General features: G+C 39.0%; 1 protein-coding gene across 3 annotated transcripts in view; it reads left to right on the top strand.

Annotated features, from left to right (window-relative positions):
* Positions 1 to 431: 431 nt before the first annotated feature.
* Positions 432 to 22,123, top strand: part of PARVA (parvin alpha) — a 72,429-nt gene continuing 50,737 nt past the window's right edge. The window contains exons 1-2 of one of the 3 annotated variants that reach the window (XM_087878668.1): positions 432 to 544; positions 1,160 to 1,393. In XM_087878668.1, the coding sequence (XP_087734794.1) occupies positions 1,258 to 1,393 (136 nt within the window). In that variant the 5' untranslated portion in view covers positions 432 to 544; positions 1,160 to 1,257. Of the gene's footprint in view, positions 545 to 1,089; positions 1,394 to 22,123 lie in introns of those variants that run through there. The other 2 variants (XM_087878671.1, XM_034417107.3) reach the window with 2 other exon arrangements.

Genomic DNA, 22,123 nt, shown 5'->3' with positions numbered 1-22,123 from the left:
CTCCTCCTACAAGCAGAAAGAGTAACTCCCACTTTTATTCAACTTTGCGTTCCGTTACTTCCTGGGTTGCTTGCTTAGCCTTCAAAATCAAAGAAGCTGCATTAAACATCTTTTTCCAGTCCCCTTTCAACACCTCCTCTAACACGACATTTGAATTCTTAACTCAAGATCCGGCGTCGGCACATTCTGTATCCTCGCCGATCCAGCCCCCACCACCACCGGGGTGGAGAATAAAAATGAGCCGTGGAGTGGAAAGAAACTTTGGCAAGTTTAAGACTTGTGGACTTCAACTCCCAGAGTTCCTCAGCCAGCCAAGCTGGCTGAGGAACTCTGGGAGTTGAAGTCCACAAGTCTTAAAGTTGTCAAGGTGGGAGACCCCTGATATAATTTATCGAGTGGAACAAAGACTTAGTTTTGATATTGATCAAAGAATACAGACGCAGTATGCGTAACTGAAACTGGGCTAGGAAATGACGTCGCGGGAAATGTTTTCCGGGAGCACAGACTACGCTACTTTTTGAAAGTGTCCCGGCCGGTGATGCAGGTATGGTGGAATAAATCATCCCAGGAGGAGTGAAAGGGCCGAAGCTTGCTAAGTTGCGCGGTCGCCCCTTGCAAGTGCAACTAAAGACACGAGTTTTACTTTATTCAGAACGGAGACACGCAGGATCTTCCCTTTTTGCAAGTGAAACGAACAGCTTAGACGTGAAGAGTTGAAAACTTAAGATTCAACTCCACCGACTTTCCTGTCAAGTAGTAGTAGACCTTAAGGTAGTAGGATGGGGGGGTGGCACACGTTATGCCTAAGCAGGCGGTGGACACGCCGGGACCTTTTCCTGGTATATTTGCCCAGGATCTTTTAAGGCATCTTTTAAGTCAACCTGCGGGTCCCGCCGAAGATGAAGGGGCAGAGCCGAAGCCTCGAACGCTCTCAATCTCTGGGCTTTGCGGACGGAGGAAAGGGAAGCGGGAAACGAGCAGCGGCGGGCTGTCCAACCGAGCCGATCGGGGCTCTGCGCGTGGTTGCCAGAGGGTGAAAAACCTCCTTCTCTGGGTGTGCGCGGGAGGGAGGGAAGGAGGACCGAGGGAGGGAGGGAAGGAACAGCAGACCCAGAGCAGCCTCAGATGCTTGGAATAATTCCGCTTCCGTTGGGAATAGGGACGAGCCCGCTGGTGACTGAGTCGAGCGAAGCCTCTCCGCTTTCGTTTCCCCCCCCCCCAACCAGGCTCGGCCGCCTTTTGGTAGGAGTCACCGCCATGGCAACCTCTCCTCAGAAATCGCCTTCTTCCCCCAAGTCTCCGACCCCCAAGTCGCCCCCTTCCCGGAAGAAAGACGACTCCTTCCTCGGAAAGCTCGGAGGTACCCTGGCCAGGAGGAAAAAAGCCAAAGAAGGTAACCCAAGCTCCGCAAGCGCGCGCGGTGCCTTTAATGGGGCGAGGGGAGGGGCGAGAGAAAGGAGGGGTGGGGGGAAGAAGAGGAGGCAAAGGTGGCCCGCGCTGCCCTCCAACCCGGACCCCGCGGGGTTTGGGAAGAGGCGCCTTGGCGGGGCCGGCGGGCTGGGTGCGCCTCTGTGGCGCGTCATGCTGAAAAAATGTTGTCCCCTGAAGCGCTGCTGGGGAGTTGATGATGAAGCTCTTCCGGCAACTCCTTTTGCTTTCTTGCACCGAGAAGTTGGCCGTCCATAACGTGCAAAATTCTCCTTTGGCATAAAGCCCTGAGAGTGGCGGCCAGGTTACTGCTGGCTGGCTGACTAGCTGGCTGGCTGGCAATGTTCCGCTTGGCTCATTGTTTTCGCCCGCCTGGGAGCTCGCGGGCCTTATAGTGGAAAGGGCCTGAGAGAGACGTCACCGTCCCCTGCCTACCGGAAAGGGCTTACTTCTCGCAATGGGAATGCGCGGGGCTCCATAGCGTGTGCCCGGTGGCCGGGGTGGGGTGGGTGCGTGGGTGGCTGGGTGGGGAAGTTGGCAGCAGCGCGCCTCTCCGCCGCCCCATAGCCAGCTGGACTCTGCCAAGTCAAAAAGGCTTTGTGTCTTTTCTGCTCGTGGTTTCTTATTTCTTTGGGTTGGCAAAACTCCAGTCAGAAGAAGGTGATGGAAGAGGAGAAGGGGTTTTAGGGCAAGGCATCATCTGGGTCAAGATTGTTATGGGGGGGGGGGGGAACCTTTATTGAGAGCATCCCATAACTTGAGAAGGGGGGGGGGGAAGGGGAGGATATTGCATGAGGATCTGTGTTTAAAATTGAAACTCTCAACCCAGATTTCTAGGTTTGCAAGACACACGGTCCCATTAGCAAACTACATGGGTTTTGAATATGGGTTATTGAATAAAGTACAGTTAAGAGAGTTCACATTATGAAGAAATAAACCATGATGTACAAGCCACAGTGTCTGGATTTGTAGAGTACGCGATGGCTTGTTGGGCCTTAAAGCATAATATGTTTAAAGTTACGGTATCTTAGTGGATCTTGGTAATTCTTATGTAAGTATCCAGAATAATCCATGACCCACTGTGGATCTGGAAGAAAAGCTAATTTCACAGTTCCTCTGTCTTCCAGAACACAGAGATAGAAATGAAAATCTCTAGAAATTGCCAAGTAAAGCTGTTTCAGTTAGGTCATCTTTGGTTACTTTTTCAAAATAATTTTATTAAGGTTATGCAAATCAATACTACTACAAGCTACAAATAATAAAAAGTGTAGAAAAGAATACACATGCACATAGAAGAAGAAACAAGAAAAAACATAGCAAAGAAAGTAAAAGTATAAAGAAGTTACTTTCCCCTGTGTCACAATAAGTTTAAACAATTTTAACAATTTACAATCTCTTCATCCTATGTCACATCTCTTATCTAAAGACTTGTCTTGACTTATCTTGGTCAGCAAAGTCCATTAAAGATTGCCAGAAATAACATCTTTTTTTATCTTGATCAAATAAAACAACTTTATATTCCTTCTCTTTACTTTTAACTATCTTGATCTTTATTTTCTTCAAATAATGTCCTAGAATGTGGTGTCTTTTTCCCCTCACCAAGTCTTTCAAAATTTTAAAATTTGTAAATACAGTAGAGGAAAATGAACTAAGTCACTCATTATTTATAACTTAATAATCACTTATCTATTATCAGATTATTCGAATGTCTCTTTTTTAGTTATTAAAACAACTTGTTTCATTTGTATATCTAGTATATCATTTTCCCCATATTTTTGGAGCCTGTCATTTTAAAATCTAAATTCAAATCAATTTCAGTTTTATCAAATAGAACTTGTTCCTTTTCCATGATATCCTTTACACTGAGAGAGATGAATGGGGCATAGATGGAATCTTCACACCCAGCTGCTCTACTCATAGCCAACTGCAAAAATTCCTGTTCCTACAGTCTACTCTTGAGTGGCAGCTGTCTCCATCCACTGGCCACCAATTTTAGCTGTAAGGCTGCCTCTGGCCCTTCAGGGGCTTCTAGCTCACCGTGTCCTCAGTGAAAATCATGTCATTTTTGATTCTGAAGCAGGTTCATAGAAGGGAAAATCCAACATTTGGAGGGTTGCAAATTGCTTTCCCCCTTAGTATCATATCCATGAATGTAATGGCAGGTAGCCTAAAATAGGTTTGGCTTCAGCTAATTCGGGGAACACAGTGGTCAAAGATGATAGGAATTCAAATCCAACAACATCTAGAGAATTGCAGATGATTCTTTCTGTAAAGTTTTTAAGCTGAACGGTCAGCAAATAAATATGTTGTAAAGAACGCCATTCTGAAAATTACCCTTTAGTTCTGTTTTTTCCCTTCTGATCTGGGATCTAGGGAACACTCATACTGCAGTAACTGATTATACATGCTGTAATCCGTCCGTTTCAGTTGAAGTGGTTTTCAAATTATATTCGAAGTAAACCACTTCCTAAGAAATCTTCTTTGGTGTAAATCAATAATGACAGACAAGACTGACAGCAAGGTTACCTATCACCAGCAGATTGCCTCTAACATGGGCACTTGCGGGGGAATACGTACCACATTCTAGGGTTCAATTTTTGAATATCTGTGCCAGACTATATTGTGATTGGAATTTATATGTGTTTAGAGAACACACTGAATATTATGGTGCATAAAGACCATCTGATCCACTTTGAGGTTTGTATATTCCCAGTCTGCTCGAGGAGGCCATGGAGGTAATCAGAAGTACTTAATAACTTTTCTTCCCTTTTATATTAGAATGAAAACAAATTTCTGAGTAGGTTAAATTATCCTGGGACTATTAAGTGGGCTATATATTGCAGAAGTTTGTAGGAGTTTTCAGTATATTCTGCTTTAAAATTGAATTGTTCGAAGGGCTTGTAAATATTTTCCCCACCAAAATAGTGCAGGTCTGTCTATTGTTACATCTACTTTTCCTGTTAATTCAGAAGGAAAGGCATTGGGTTGCAGGGAGGGTCATCTGGCAGTACCCAGATGTGACACCTCTCTCTGGAAAATTGTTGCCCTAGAAATTAGATTTGCCTCAGTCCTGTTGGATTTCTATAAACATGGTTTTGTTGATAAAATCTAGGGCTCTGAGAACATAGTTGAGCCTGTATCATGGTTATGTTAATTGTGTTGGTTGCTGTATATGTTCTTTATAATTTTTTGAGAAAGGGTGTTTTAATCTTGTATTTATTTGTTGTTAGCTGTCCAGAGTCATGATAAAATGAGGACCCAGATTGTTGGGGGCAATATGCTGACTCTGTAAACCACTTAGAGAGGGCTGTAAAGCACTATATAAGTCTGAGTGCTATTGCTATGTATTTGAGATGGACAGCTGTATAAATTGAATGAATAAATGGATGCTAGGCAGTTTTGAATAGTATTCATAGAAAGTGGATCAGAGGCTTATTTTGAATGAGAGGAACAGAAATGAATACAATTTGCAGCAAAGCCAGCTTTTCTTAAGGAATAGCCAGGCCAGATTTTAGACAGGCTAATTTAAGATGATTTTTGTATGTAGTTTTATTCATTCATTCATTCATTCATTCATTCATTCATTCATTCATTCATTCATTCATTCAGTTAAATTTATTTGCTGCCCATCTCACCACAAGGTGAGTTGATTGCAAATTTCTCTCTGATTTGCTGTGTCCATTCATCAACAAAAGAAAAAGATGTGAGAAGTGGATGCAGCTGACGGAGCTTTACAGTATATGCTTCAGAGACAGAGCTCCAGGTAAAGTATGAAAGCAGGTCTTCATAGAAACTTTAGATCTGGAACAAAAGGCTTAGATCCATCTGCTCAAAGGGCAGGTGGCAGCTGTGGTCAAGAAGATCTTTGCACAGGTACATATGGTGCACCAATTGTATCCATTCCTAGAGTAGGATGCCATTCAGACACTTATTCATCCCCTAAACACCTCACAAATGGACTACTTCAATAAACTACATGGGGATGTTCTCAAAGACCATTTGGAAGTTAGAGCTGGTCCAGAATGCAATAACATAAGCAGTGGTGAGTTTGCCTTTTTACAGCCATGTGACACCGCTGCTTCATGAGCTGCAGTGATTGCCACCTGGTTTTTATGGAGAATTCAAGGTATTGGTTATGACCCAGAAAGTCCTTCATGGCATTAGGACATGGTTATTTGAGGGACCAGCTATTTGTTCTCTCAGTAAGATTAGACTGTAGCACTCACAAGTCCCTTCATTTAAACAATATCACTTATTAGGACCTGGGAAGTATGCATTCTCTGTTTTGGCACCCTGGCCTCAGGAACAGTATCCTTCTAGTTGTTCCAGATTTTCTGAAAACCTGAATTTGCTCCATGGCTGGGGTTAAGATGGTTTCTCTAAGCTCTGTTCGCTTTTTCCCCTGGTGCGTTGGAATGTTTTCTTTTTCCAGATGTACATTTTCCCCCTTCACTTTATGGTTTCTTACCTGTGTTTCCCCAAAAATAAGACTGGGTCTTATATTAATTTTTACTCCAAAAGACGCATTAAGGCTTATTTTCCGTTTAGGTCTCATTTTCGGGCAAATACGGTACTAAATGTGTCTGTCTGTCTGATGATCTTAAGTGGGGCTTATTTTTGAGGCAGGGCTTATTTTCCAGTTGGGTCTTATTTTCCGGGAAACACAGTACTTTCGACAGGTAAGTCACGCAGGGTCATCTAAATCCAATAAAATGCTAATAAATAGCATCTTGTGTAAAGACAGAACAGATTTAATGTAAAATGAAAATATGATCTGATTTACTGTAGTCCCATTCTGAAATTAGGCTTCATAAGGATCTAATGCATATAGTTTATGTAACTGCATACAGATTATTGTGCCCTGTGCTAATAATGTATGCTTGCTTGTAAAGTGATATGACTGACCAGTGAGTGATTAGAATCCGCCCTGTATTAATAGAGAGAAACCTATGTTAGAAGCAGCTACCAAGCTGTTTAAAGCAACATGTGAGAGGAGAAAAGGATTAACTTAAACCAGGGCTGTGAAATTCGTGGGCCGGATGCGTCACGTGCTGGCCACGCCCATACCTGGTTTAGTGAAGGGGGAAAAAGTCCTGATACGTCATGTGACGCTGCTGTGACAACACGAATTTGACACCCCTAGCCTAAACTGTAATGTGGGGTATGTCTAATATGTAAAAAGAAAACAGGTAATCCTTTACTTGCAACCGTTTGTTTAGCCACCATTCAAAGTTACAATGGCACTGAAAAAAGTTACTTATAACTGGTCCTCACACTTATACCCTTGACTGCAGCATCTTCACAGTCACATGATCCAAATTTTGGCATTTGGCAATTGGCATATATTTACAATGGTTGCAGTTTCTGACAAGCAAAGTCAATGGGGGAAACTGGATTCGTTTAAGGACTGCAACATTCACTTAACAAGAGATTCGCTTGATCACCATGCAAAAATGTTGTAAAATTGGGCGCAACTCAATAACTACTTTGTTTAGGAATGGAAATTCTGGTCCCAGTTCTGGTTGTAATTTGAGGATGTTGGCTGGGGAATTCAGAGTTAAAATTCACACATCTTAAAGTTGCCAAGGGTGAGAAATGCTGTCTTAATCACTAAACCTCAACATCTCCTCTCACAGGTGGTTGGAGAAGGGTTATTTAGGTCATGTGTCATGACAGCCTTAGTTCAAAAAATGATTAAAACTACCTTGGATCAATAAATATGAAGGAATAAGGAAAAGATTTTGAAGACTTTGGGAGTAATTTTGGGAGTGTTTGTACTCTGATAATGCAAGGATTTGGAGAAGGCTTCACCTCACAGATGGTTCTAGTGATTGTCCTGAAAATTACAGGTTCCATAGATAGCACTGGGAATTTTTATTTAACAAAATCCATCAGTGGCTTTAATTCATAGACTAGCCGTCTTTTTTCTTTTTTTGCTACCAGGTCTTTAAACATGTATTTTCTTGGAAATAAAATGTTTTGGAGCTGTATATGTCCTATGTCACTCCTATTCAGTTTATTGAAATTGTTTTAAAATAATTGTTACATTGCATTTGATTCAAAGACCATCCATATTATCAGCTAGTCATATTTATAAACTCTGAGAGACTGTTAAACTAAGCATCTACTTTCCAATTTCATAATGGTTCCTTTAGCAGTATAGTAGTTATTACAGACTGTCTACACTAGTGATTTATTTGATATCATTATTGTAATCTTTTTGTGTACAGGCAAATACATTTTTTGCTATCCAATATACAGTATGTTATATTAACTCTGAATCTGTTTTTATTACTGTGTTTTACATAATTACATTAAGCTTGATTATACAGTATCCTATAATCAAAGCAGTATGAAAAGTAATGTATAAAATACTTTAAAAATAAATGAAGAGTCCATGTTTTCATTACTTAAGCTAATTGGTCACTTCCACTATATTCTAAAACACCTTAAAGAACACGGCAACATAAATATCTTATTAATTTTAATTACCATACAGCCATTTGTGACCTGAAGTCACCTTGGTAGTTTCATGAAGTATTCTACTCATTTACAAATAAATATAGTGAGCAGGTATTGGGTGGAATATAACTGCAAATACTGGTATTAATTAACGGAGTTGCTGTGTAAGTAGGATGATTATAGAAAGAGTTATTCATGCATTCATAACATGTGATTAGCACATTCTCAATTCTCTTACGAAGAGGATATACATCTATGAAACCATGATATTTGCAGAGATCTTTTGGGATACTTAGAGGTACAGTTTACTTTAAATCTCTTTATGATATTAGAATCATTAGCAAGGAAGTCTTTGAGATAATGGTAGAAGAAAATAATTTTCCTCTATCCTTTTCCCCTTTCTTGTAGTATTTCATTATGTTATATTATAGTTTGCCAGGGTAAGTAAAGCCATAATTCATTTTTCTCCTTCAGCATTTCTGGATTTGACTGGCAGACATCAAAAATTCACATCTTGTAATAACCTGCCTTAGAGGATCTTAACAATTGGAGCCTGACAGTCTTAGAAAGCTGTGATACATTTACCAAGGGAGAGCAAAGATCAAAATTGCTTAAATTGATGTAGGAACAGATGAAAAACAGACACTTTGGCCCTATAAATTATATGGAGGACAATTATGATGTAGTATACGGCCTCAGACAGTATCCCCAATTGATATGACTTCAATTGAAATAATTTGCCCACTCTTATCATAGGCTTATTTGATTCTGATAGTAGAAGAAAAATTACTCTGGCTCGAACTTTTGTAATATTTCATATGTTTTTTTGGCCTGGCTGCTTATTTTGCTGGTGCAGCTGAAAAATGCTGCATTTTGCCCTATCCAACAGGTAAATCTGGTATTGTAATCTGCAAATAATATCAGATAATCAGAAGGCTGAATAAACTGGCTGTTGTCAGCCATGAAAGAATAGGGCCATATGTTAAGTTCCAGTTATATTGATTTATTATTCATGTCTATGCACGGGAATCTAGTCAAGTAACAGCACTATTGATAAGGATTAACAGAATTCAGAACTCCAAAGCACCTGAGGGCAGGACAAGAAGTAATGGGTGGAAGCTTGTTAAAGAGATATCCAATCTAGAATAAGGAGACATTTTCTGACAGTGAGAACACTTACTCAATGAAATAGCTTGCCTCCTAGAGTTGTGGGTGCTCCATCACAGAGGTTTTCAAAAATAGACTGGCTAACCATTTGACTACAACGATGTAAGGCTCCTGCTTTGAGCAGGGGTTTGGACTAGAAGAATTCTGAGGTGCCTTCCACTTCTGTGTTTCCATGTCTGCTTGTTGTCTCTTCCTTTCCTCTTCTTCCGCTTACCCCACTCACACTATGGGTTGGCTAAGGGTGCTTTCAACCTCATTCCCTCATTTCAATAAAGATTGTAATTCCAAGATTTGGATGCAGTAGATAGTCCTAGACCAAACTGTGAAATCAAAAGTTGTTTTCATTGAATATTTTGCCATTCCGTAGTTTTAGACCATATAATTTCCTCTTGAGGGAAGTGATGGCTCAGCAGTTAAAGACCCTGAACTTGTCAGCTGGAAAACTGACAGCCTGGGTTTGAGACCCAAATGCTGTGTGACAGGGTGAGCTCCTGTTCCTGCCCAAGCTCCTGCCAATCTGCCAAAAAATGCAAATGCAAGTCGATAAATAGATACCACTTTGGTGGGAATGTAACCGTGGTCCATGCCTCACTCTATAGCAGGGGTCAGCAACCTGCGGCTCTGGAGCCGCATGTGGCTCTTTCATTCCTCTGCTGCAGCTCCCTGTTGCTATTTGACTCCACAACTGATAGGGCTTTCGGTTAGGACAGGTAGAGGAAAAAGGATGCCGTGCTAGGAGGAGACTCTTTGGTGGGGAAACTGGCTTCCAGTTGGCTCCAGAGTTGAACGGGGCCTTCTGGTTAGGACCTTTGTGACTCTTTGAGTGTTTAAGGTTGCTGACCCCTGTCCTATAGTCATGCTAGCCATAGCATAGACCATAGAAGCGTCTTCGGACAATGCTGGCTCCCTTGGCTAAACAATGGAGATGAGCACTGCCTCATAGAGTAAGACATGACTGGAGAGGGGAAACCTTTACTTTTAATTTCCTCTTGCCACAGCTCAAGTAGTTTAAAATTATAAGATAATTTAAAATTTTAATAATCCTTTTACCCCCTGACTTTAAAATACACCTGTTTTCAAACTGGAATTCACCTAAAGTTTAAAGTTATGATGTGAATAAGGATCAAAATTTTACTTTGGTTCAACATTCTCCCAAATATATAATAATAACAAAGTGTTCAACTGCTTTCATTATGCCCAAAATATCCTTTGACTGCCTGGTTAGACAGGCTAGTGTGTATGAAATTAAATATAAGAAGAAAAGCCTCTGATAATTTCATGAGAATCTTGATAGGAAAATAACTTGTTCCCTGCAAAGGAATTAGAATACCTCTTTCTTAAAAACAAAAAAGGAAATTTATATTTGGCAAAACCAGCTCTAAAACTATGCCATATTAAAGATTGTCTGCATCCAATGAAATGCAACCAAAATACCCAGGATGGATAATTTAAGGCTATCTATAGTTTACATGCCAGGATTGCTATCAAAACATTGGCATCAGTGTATATCACGAAAATCGGATAATGGCTTGCACAATTAGTAGAAACTGAAAACAGTCTCATGTTGGAAAGCAGCATTATAAACCTTCATTGTATGCAGAGAAAAAAATGTATGTCCTATATTGCTTCACAGGATAGCCATCAAGACTGGGAGAGTTTCCAGCTTTTATGAGTTAAGTGGTATCTATTATTTCCTGAAGATAGAAAAGTGCAGATTGACAAGTAGCCTAGCCATATGTGTTTTTGAAATAACTTATTTAAATATAATTATGTTTCCCAGTAATCTTTGATTCACTGTCATAAATACCAAGTCTGAACATAAAAATCTTCATTTATTAAATCCAAGTCTTTAATAAAATTTGCCCTGAATATTTTTAATAGTAGATACCCTGGGTAAATAATATAAATATTTGGATTTACGTAATGATGTTTCTATTTCAGTAGAGAAGGGAATGTTAGATTGAAATTGTTGGCAAATAAATTAATATAATAAAAAGTAACTGTTGCTTTCTGAATATTCTGTTTGTCAGCCAGCAGATGCTGCTCCAAGGATACCTAAATTTGGAAGAATAGGAAAAGGTTTCCTATTCTTGGCTACAGTAGAGATTACATTGTAGCCAAGTGTTTTCAAACAAGTCTAGCCAAGCTTCTTAAGTGTTAAGAGAATTAATGGAGAACATGAAAGTAAAGTCACATGTTGTGATCATGTGATACCTGATTTAATAACCAAATGACATCATAAGTCCATTCTGGTCATGTGATTTATCTGCTTTATTGACAGAATTGCCAGTCCCAATTGTGGCTGTTAAGTAAGAACCATCTGTACTTAGTTTGGTAGAATTTGGTAATTTAGAATTTAGTAATTGTAGTTTGGCATACAATTTAGTGACCAGCTTTGTACTTCCAAAACCATTGAAAATAAGGGGATTTAAATGATTGTATTTGTTGCCATGGCTTCATTATTGCTGTGCTGTTGAAAATGGTGTCTAACTATGTCTATTAAAAGGAAGGCATAACACATGCTATATCTAAAACAAACTTATATAACCTTTTTTCAAAGGTGTGTTTAGGGGGAATGTTCTGGGAAGTGATATTATTTTCAGCCAAATGGCTGAATGCCAGGGAAACTAGTAAGTGGTAAAATCATTTTAGGTTTATCCAAAAAAAAAAAAAAAGGTTTAGTGGTAAACTGTGCTGTACTAATTGTAAACCTCATTGAATGAGGAGAATACACGAAGTCAATGATTTAATTAGGTTAAAAATTGCCAATACTTATAAGACAACTGAAATGCTGACAATCTATACCCCCCCTCCTTTTTAGAATACAGGATATCTCTAATGGATACATTTTGATCCCTGAGCAATATAATATTTTAAAAAGGAATATAACTTTTATAAAAAGTTATAAAATCATTCATGTTGTAAATAGGCAAATTGGTACTTTAAATTTCATTTTTTGTAGATCCAAATAGGGAGTTACAGGCTTTGAAATCCAGCATTTTGGAGTATAACAAGTTATAGGAAAATAACTCATTGCAAAACAAAAAGTCATCTTTGTGTTGAATTTTAATATATATATATATAATAAAGTTTAAAACTGAGAATTCGAGGGAAGAGTCTGAAATACCTCCGGATAATATGTAGTAAATTGGCAAGGAGTTCTACAATCCTAGCATAGCTGTTGCAGAACTGGAAAAAAAAAATTGTTGCAACTCTGGAAATTGCCTAGTTTGGAAGCGGATATTAAAACAGGAATATATATATATATATATATATATATATATATATATATATATATATATATATATATATATAAAGTTTATTGTCATTGTACATATATACACAGTATACCCATACAACGAAATTCACATAAGCAATTCTTTAAAAGAATTTGCAGAGTCTTAATGTATCATACAATGAAACTTTGATACAGTGGATTATTATTCATGCATGCAATGGAATAATTTCCTCAATGATTTGCATCTTTTGGTAAAGACATCATTATACAAATTGATGCAAATGATATAATTGGTATTATTAGTGTAATGATGTCATTATGGAAATGATGTAAGTTGCTGCAATAATATGCTGTAGCATTTAATGGACATTTATGAATAACGGGCACCCTCTCCCTTGAATTAGTCCATTCATATGACTGTACTACCTTGTTTATGCTACATTCATTAGACAAAATAGACGGTAATCCATAAAAATTCTGAATCTATTCAACAGTGTTATTCTTTAAGATGATCTTGGTTGTTTTGTGGCTGCTTACTATGTATTTCTGTTGAATTGCTATATCCTCAGGACATATTATCTTGCAAGACTGAGATCTGAAGAGTGAATTTGCATAAAATGGAGTCAAAATCGTTCATTTCTAGCATTAGATTTTCATATCATAGGATAAGGGAATTAGGCATTGACTGAATGGGCTTAATATACATTTCTCAGTTATCAAATTGACTCAGTAGAGTAGTTGTGTTTTGATCGTTCTGTTCTTATGATTTATTCTCAGAACATATTGATCATAGTGTATTTAAAATAACTCCAAGCTACAATTTTCTCCAAGTTTCTAGGAGGTGGAGATTTTGGTAGTGCAATGCCAAATCTATGGTAAATAAATTGTTAAATGTCTGTTCACAGGGACTTTCTCCCATACCAAATTTCAATGTATCTTCATTTTTTAAAAAAGCCGTTAATTAATTTGTCTCTTTTTAATAATAAAATTTCATTATTCAGTATTATGTAAAGAAATATGCAATCCTAAAACCAACAAGTAGACCCCAATAGTACATGCAATAAGATTTTTCTAAAGATATAACAAAATCTTTGTACATTAATAAATTGCCCACTGAAACATTATTCCTAAAACTATGGATATGGAATCTGTCAAATGTAGAAATTTGATCCATTTTTGCTACCAATGAGCTTGTCCTGCAGTAAATTTTCTAATTTCAAGTTTTATAAGCTGCAGGTGCTCCTTAGGGCACCAGGTGGCTCCAGTAACCAGCACAACAAGGTAAGTTTTGGTGACAATAATGGATGAACAGATTTTTAAAGAAATGATTAAATATGTATAGTCATGGAGAGGTACACTTGTTAATAATTATTTACAGGCTTCTGAAAAAACACTATATTTGATTGTGATATGAATAAGAGAAAGTTCTCCTTGTCAATTGCTTGATTTGACAATTTACAGTGTTATTGCAATGTTGTTATATGAGCTTGTTTTGGTTTTGAGTTGCTTTAGTATTTTGTTTATGTTGCCTTCAAATTCCTAATTTTCTAAAAAAAACAACAACCCTAAGATGAAATTGCTAAAGTACGTACATCTAATAACTAAATTATATTACCTGTATAAACTTCTTCTTAAGTATTGTACAGTATATCTGGTATTTATTCAAAAGCTCCATTTTGTTTAATGATACTTAATCCAAAACCACAGCAAGTAGGTATCACCAATGCTGCCCCACCCCCCAATCAGGAGGGAGAACAGCTATTATACCTCAACACCATTTTCTGAAATCTTCTGTCTAAAAAATCTGTTTCCTTCCACAATCCAGATTTTTTAATATCATAGGTGACCACACTCCTGAGACATACTGCTGATAGATGGAATACACAGTATTTTTTCCTGTCCTTCTAAATCCAGTCACTGCTTGCAGAAAAGAAGCTAGATGATGCCCAGTGTTACAAACCTAGTAGCAGCTCTCCAATACATCCATTATCCCAATCTCATTCTTGTTGCCCCTGAGTGTCATCACTGAGATGCCTACATCCTCTGAAATGCCAAGAATTGACAGACCTCTTGGGATTGCTTTGCCATTGTCTCTCAGGAGGGAGGTCAACCTCTAGTGAACACACTGCTTTTGCTGTTATCTTGTTGGGAATCACCACAGCTCTGTAGCTGCACCTTTAGATATTTAACGGTGTGTACCTCCACCCAATGCCAAGCAACACAAAACAGCTGATCAGGAGCATTGCTTTGGTTACATTTTGCTACCAGAAGGAGCTGTTTGGTTGCACCATCTTGTCCAGCTCTTCATTTACTGGAGACCACCAATATATCGTCCTGGAGATTGCCCTCATACCACCAGCTCACAGCTTGGCAATTCCAAACCCTTCCCCCCACCAACCTTCCTCCATCCCTTACAACATGCTTTTGTTCCTGGAATACTGAAGATCCAAAACCCTAGAACAGTGATGGCTAACCTTTTTGCCTTCGCGTGGCAAAAGCGGGGGGAGTGTGGGGGATCGAGCGCCCGCATGCCCACACCCATAATTCAATGCACCCTGTCCCCCCGCACATGTGCGTTTGACATCCCCCCGCTCCCCCGCTTTTGGTACACGAGGGCACGGTGAGCATGGTAGGCCCATTTTTCACCCTCCCCAGGCTCCAAAGACTTTCTTGGAGCCAGGGGAGTGCAAAAACGGCCTTCCCCACCCCCCTGGAGGCCCTCCGGAGGCTGGAAACAGCCCATTTCTTGAGTTCCAGTGGGCCCAGAGGGCCTGAAAACCAGATGGCCAGCGTGCACATGCGCACTGGACTGAGGTAGGGCAATACTTGCATGCCCACAGATATGGCTCCACGTGCCACAGGTTCGCCATCACGGCCCTAAAACATTAATGACACATGATAAAGCTACTTTTTGTGATCTACTCATTGTTCTTGTATCATATCATATGCAACCCAGATGTTCCCCCCCTATATGTAACCATTTCATTATCTGTTTAGCTGTCGGATATTTCTGCTAGATGACTCACTACTGTATCAAACAGTTGCCAAGACTAATGTTCACATATACTTTCCACTAAGTCTTGTTTTTCTGTCTCATTTGTTTGTCCTATCTATTGACATAAATTCTGTTGAACATATTCAACAATTTTGTGTTGGGTTTTAATTCTTACCAGTCTTTGCCCAAATAAAGTTGCTGCTTTTCATTCATAAAATTTGAGAAGTATGTTTTTTCTTCTTCTCTGATTCCATAATAATAATTGATCATCTCTCACCTAACTACCTCAGTTCTCTCACTTTGGTTTTCCATTGGTTATATCGATTGCTTTGTTTCTGCCTAGCTCTCTGTTGTCAATTTCTTTCTTTCTTTTGAATCATATAACGCTTTTCAAAGGCCTAGCTTGTTCTTTCTCTAACCTAAAAAGGATGCAAAGCTGTATCATAAGATTCAACATTCTAATCTGCTTTCTAAAATGAATGACTTTGCTTCTATTTTACATTATTCTTTTGCTATTTTAAGAGATAATTCTGGATGCTTATAATTGTGAAGAGAAATATAGCGAAAAGAAGAACTTCCAGGAAAGCGGCACCTATTCCTTTCCCATTCTTCCATATTTTTCAGAAGTAGTTGTTGAGTGTACCAGTGGTGGGTTTGTACCGGTTCGCCCCAGGTTGGGCGAACCAGTAGTGGTGGTGGTGGGTAGCTCTGCCCACCCACCCGGATGTCATCATGGTCACTGCGCATGCGCAGAAGTGCCACGCACGAGCAAAGCAAGCGCATGCACATGCACTCCCAATTCAGAACTGGTAGCGAAGGTAAGTGGAACGGACTACTGAGTGTACCATCATCTCATGTCCATACATGAGTATAGTGGGTAGATCCAGCAAAGTAACTGTATGAATTCTGAGTTACTACCAGCATTTTACTATAATCTTGAGATTTTCAGTGTCCAAGGCCTAGAACGAAGGAGATTACCATTGTTTGAAAACTTCCTTGTCTTCCTAATTTCTAGTACTGCAGAAATGGTCAGTGTGTGGCCTATACATGCCATGACAAGCATGTAAAATGGCACTATCAGACCTCCAAAATTAATCTTTAAATGGCCAAAGTTTCCTAACATCTTCACATTCTCACTTGAGAATTCCAGAGATTTCCAGAGGGAACAGACAGGATTTTTGAGATTTCGTTCATTTCTTTTGATTTTTTTTCTTACAAAGAGGGGAAAGAGCAGGTAATTGCACATGAAATTACATGGTGGTTCTCACTACTACACCTGAAAACATTTGCTCTGCATGATGTGGCTAAATTCTTTTAAGTACTGACCACTCCTGCATTGTGCTGCAGCACAGACGAATCAAGTTAGCACAGTTTGGAGCTTCTGGCAGGAATCAAAACAGGAGATAGGCTTCTGGTCACCTTAAACAAGTCTCTATTTATTTGATTTCAATAGCTGCCCATCTCTCATGTGTAGCAGTTTAAAATAAAATAGATAAAAACAAATAATATAAAATAAAAGTACACAACAGCTGACGTTTATAAAAAAAATGTCAATGAAGACAAGATATGGGCTCGGTCACACTTCTAGGCCTCCAGGTCCCGGCACAAAACCAGGTTTTTAGGGCCTTGGGAAAGACCAGCAGGGTCAGGGCTAACCTAATCTCAGATGGAATGATGTTCCACAGGGTGGAACCCCTGGCAGAAAAGACCTTCCACATTGGCCCTGCCAGCTGACATTCAGAGTATGCTCCTTCTGCCAAACTGGGTTGGATAGATAGAAACAATTGGGGAGAGATGATCCTATAGTAGTCAAATACTAAGGCATGAAGGACTTTAAAGGTAACTACCAGTATCTTGAATTTGCACCTGGAAGCATATTGGAAGTCAATGCAGCTCGTGGAACAGTGGTATCACGTACACTGAAAAATGAACACTGAACCCTTCCCAAAGACCTGGGATAGGCAGATGTTGTTTGATGATGTTGAAGGTATCGTCGTAGGATGCAAGCTGTTCCCAAGTACAGCTGACTTTTGCAATTGACTGGTGGTGATTTTGTCAACACCGATGGTATCGGCATTGACAAATAGTGCTCCAAATGTTTTGTAATTTCATCCAGGGCACCTATTAGTATTGGTACTAGCTTTGCTTTCTTTTGCCACTGTCATTCTACTTCTGTTTGCAGGTCTTTCTATTTTGTGATTTTCTCCAATTCTTTCTCTTCTATTCTGCTGTCCCCAGGTACTGCAGTGTCCACTATTCAGACTTTTTTGTCATTCTTATTGACAGTTCTCCAGTCTGGGATGTTATATGGCAGGTATTTGTCTGTTTGAATTCTAAAGTCCCAGACCACTTTAACTTCTTCCTTTTCTAGCACTTTGTTTATTTTGTTGTCTCACCAGTTGTTGCTTTCAGGCAAATGGTATTTTATTCCTCTTCTTACAGTTTTATTATTTATGCAGGTAAAAACATGAACTTGTCTATTTTTTTATATCCAATTTGTTTGATACAATGATAGACAGCATACTAAAGTGAACTTGTTCTAAAGATCTTACAGGAATCAACTATTTGGGTGCCATTCTGGCTTATGTGTCGTGCATCAGAATGTAAGGCATTTGGCAGTTCGTATTGGTTTTTCACTATTTATTAACATTTTCTGCCTGAGAAATCACGACATGAAAATATGTCTTCAAAACCTTTTGCTGCTTTTGGGAATTAAAGAAAAAGATGCAAGTGATGATAAAAAGTGAATTGTGAGTTTAACCAAACAGTGGATCTGGAAGTGCCTTGTCCAAAATCTGTTGGGTAGATTTGGAACTTAATTTAATTTTAATTAGCTGGCTTCCATCTTGTTGGGCAAAGCTTTTTAATAAGTCTTAACGCTACGGGGGACAGGGAGATACCAACTGGTTTGTCAATGGAGATACTTCTGCAAATTAAAGATCATTGTTATCCTTAAAAATGCTTAGACTATATACTGAGCTTATGAGAACACAGGCCAGCAAATTGGAAAATTGGATTAGTCTAGACTGGGGTCCCCAACCCCTGGTCCGTGGACTGGCACTGGGCCACGGCATGCCAGAAATTAGGCCGTTCAAACAGGCAAAGCCCCATCCGCAGGATGCAGGCAGCATGCAAAACCACCCCTTATGCCCTTATGCCAGTCCCTTATGCCCGAAAGGTTGGGGACCGCTTGTCTAGACTATACTTAAACTTCATTTAACCTGAAGATAAAAGACCCTCAATCTACTGCTTCAATCATAAATCTAAAGCATTGTGAAAATCCGTAGGTATAACCGGAGTCTGTGAGTCATGGGAAAAAGAACAGGGGAATGCTTTCCTTTCATACCCATATATTTTCAGTTGCAATTTAAACATACTTCTTGACATTCTTGTATTTTGTTTCATAAAAAGAATAAATCTTTTGATTGCTAAGCACTGGTCCACTGAAGTTGTCCTGTAGTTAAATGCTATTGTTCAGTAAATGTATGTGTAGTAGAAATGTATTAGTAGTATAAAAGATTGTTCATTTTGTTCTGTTATAACAGCTAAAGCAAACTGCAGATTACCTGCTGAGTTACTTAATCTAAATATTTCCTTTTGTCATGTTTTGAGTTCTTGGGATAAAGATAGTAACATGCATAAACCACCCACTGATATTTCTTTCTTTATTAAATTTATAATGTTTGGTAGTTCAGAATAACCTACATAGAATTCTGTACTCCATTTTTTTCCAGAACAGCTATCCTACACAGGAGATTAAACAAAAAGAAAGTCAATCAGTAGGCTTCAATGGTAGAAACTGGACTTGATCTCTTTCTCTTACTGCTCCTAATTCAGTTTCTAATCAGTACAGTGACTTAATGCTGCTACAGCATCTAAATTTATATTGAAACACTACAGTACATTATAGTTGCTTGAAGGTAACGTAATGCAAGCATTATGTTTTTCTGATGAACATATCAAATTAAAATTTTGAACTATTTCATATATTGATACAACAGAATGGAAAGTTTCTTACAACACAAGTTAATTTTTATTCTGAAAGAGTTTAGTTGTTTGGGGCATACACATATTTTTAAGATTTATAAATTGGCTTCATGTTATATTTGTTTTTCACTTTTTAAAATTATGTTTGATAGATTCATAATAAAAATGTCAATTGAAATCTGTCCCCATTTTTATTTCCCTCTGTTTATTATGGACAGGAAGGACCTGAGTAACAGGACCTATCTATGTCATTTTAAGTTCTAAATGCTCTCATAAGATTTATTTGGAATAATAAGAAGCTACTTCTCCATAACTATGATCCTGTACGGTTATGGTATCTGTAGTACTATATGGATTGTTTTATTTTATCTACTAGCCACCAACTCGTATAGGAACTCCCATTTGGGTAGGTAATTTATGTGTAGAAATATACATTAATTTGGTTCATCCATTTGATTCTGATATTCTCCTGCGTGCTATAACTACAGGATTTATGCTTCAACCATAATTCCCATAGATAAAGAAATATTCGAGGAGAAAATTATTAATCTTAGTTCATGTAGGAATCGCTGCTCTGTGGAAACGTAGCTGATAAGCAAGTTCTTATTTGTACCATTATGCCATATTGTAAAGAACTGAAAATTCACAAAGTAGGGAATTTTTATTGATAAATAAAACAGTTGGTGTTTTTAAAAAAATACCACATCTGCTTTTTAGATCTCAATACCACTCTAGAAAATTAATGTATGACAGACTTCAATGTGCATATCTATAAACATGTCATGTTTATAAGGACTGATTCCAATGCAATATTTTGGCTTGTTCCTTGGAAAATATGCCACAAAAACATCTGTGTTGGAATGAAACTATATAGCTTGTCTGTGTTTGGGTTGGAGACTAAATTGTGACTATCTTTGCCTCCCATTGGTATATTTTGTATTTTTTTTATAAATAATACTTTTGCATTTTGATAAGAGCATTCCCTATCGAAAAAAATAGTATCACTTGGTCATGCATGACTTGGTTTACCCCATTCTCTCTACCTGTTTACTTTTCATATAATATTTTTGTAGTCTGATCACAGTTCATTCTCTCTGGATGAGCAAAACACTCAAATGTAGTGACACTCCCTTTTTTATTCAATTCTTATCCTTAATTTACTCAATTCTCATTCTTAAATCATCCACCATTCTTGACCCTCTAATTTCTGGTTCCCAGCACATTTTACTTATTTTTGTTTCTGCTGATATATCCACACATTTTAGCCAACAACATGATATCATCTGCATATCTAAATACACATAATCATATTCCCAGTTTTTCATATCATCACATGTTAAACTATACAGTTTAATATTTACTGCAAATCATTTTTGAGTTTTAGCCAACAGCATATCATCTGCATATCAAAATCACAATCTCATTTCCAGTCCAGTAAGAAGCGAAACTTCTCCAGAACGGTTGGAAACAGCAGTCAGGAATGGGTTAACTCCATCTGGACTGAGTCTACAATTTGTTAAACCATGCCTCTTCCTGTTGCCTCCCAGCATTCGACTCAGTCCCGTCTGGACAAGATGTGTTTAAGATCTAATCCTTCCTGATTACCATTTTTCCAACGGTTCAGAAGATAAAACTCCACAAACAACTCCCAGTTCGGCTGGTAGAGAATTCCTTTACATCTGATTCCAGCATGTAGGGCTTAGCCCAAAATCTCTGAGGGCTGGCAAGGCCGGCTGCCAGCTGGCAAGGCCGATTGGGCAGCGCTCACGAGCTTCGGCTCCGCAGCACTGGTCAGGGGATCATTTCTACAGCCACTCTCCTTTGGTTGTCATCGATCTGCGGAATCGCAGCAGAGGCGAGGGCGGCGCGCACAAGCTTGCTCCATGGCGCAAGCCTTGAAGCACAAAGCACATTCCGCGCCATTACTACACTTGCTGAGGAGCCTGGGGCTCGCAAGCCAGTGGGGTGAGGCAGATGGGCCCCCTGCTTATCCGCCTTGTTCCCATCAGTGCCACAGTAATCGGCACAGGGCAGCACTCACAAGCTAGGCTCTGAACCGCTGGCCCTTGGGAACATCAGCCTTGGACAAACAACTTCGGATCTGGGATCGAGCGAGTGAGTGAGTAGGAGCGATTGGAGGCTCCACCTGCTGCTTTACAAGGGGCCTTTTTGTTCCAAGGCCTCTGGGCCCAGTCTGCCTAACTAGATTCAAAATGGCGGCTGCCAGATCGGGGTGCAACACCGGCGTGGAGGGTAGCGTTTTGTAACGCTAATAAACCGGGCAGATGGCTGGCTTACACATTGAGGAAAAAACAAAGTATACGGACTATTGATAGTATTGATATTGGAGGGAAAGAAATCTTTCAACAAAAATTAATTAAAGAAGCTTTTGTGGACTATTATACTAAATTATATGCTAAAGAGGAGGTGCAGAATGGACTTATAGAAAAATATTTAAACGATAAAAGAGTTACAAAAATTACTGATCAACAAAAGGAAAGAATGAATTATCCTATAACAGAGGAGGAGATAATAGTAGCAATTAAACAGTTAAAAACAGCCAAAGCTCCTGGCACGGATGGCTTGACTGCAGTGTATTATAAAACTTTGCAAGCTGAAATGGTGGAACAACTTAGAGATTTATTTTGCAATATTCAGCAAGGGGGTAAAATACCCCCATCATGGACAACAGCTTACATATCTTTGATACCAAAAGAACAAATCGGTCCTAAAAAACCAGAGAACTATAGACCAATATCTCTTTTGAATACAGATTATAAATTTTTTGCGAAAGTACTAGCCAACAGGTTGATGCCAGTAATTCAGAAGGTGATTCATGATGATCA

The sequence above is a fragment of the Pantherophis guttatus genome, chromosome 1, assembly GCF_059756535.1.
Source record: "Pantherophis guttatus breed Tessera chromosome 1, ASM5975653v1, whole genome shotgun sequence".
Lineage (NCBI taxonomy): Eukaryota > Metazoa > Chordata > Lepidosauria > Squamata > Colubridae > Pantherophis > Pantherophis guttatus.
Note: the sequence above shows the minus strand (reverse complement) of the source record. Positions and strands in the feature narration are given on the sequence as shown.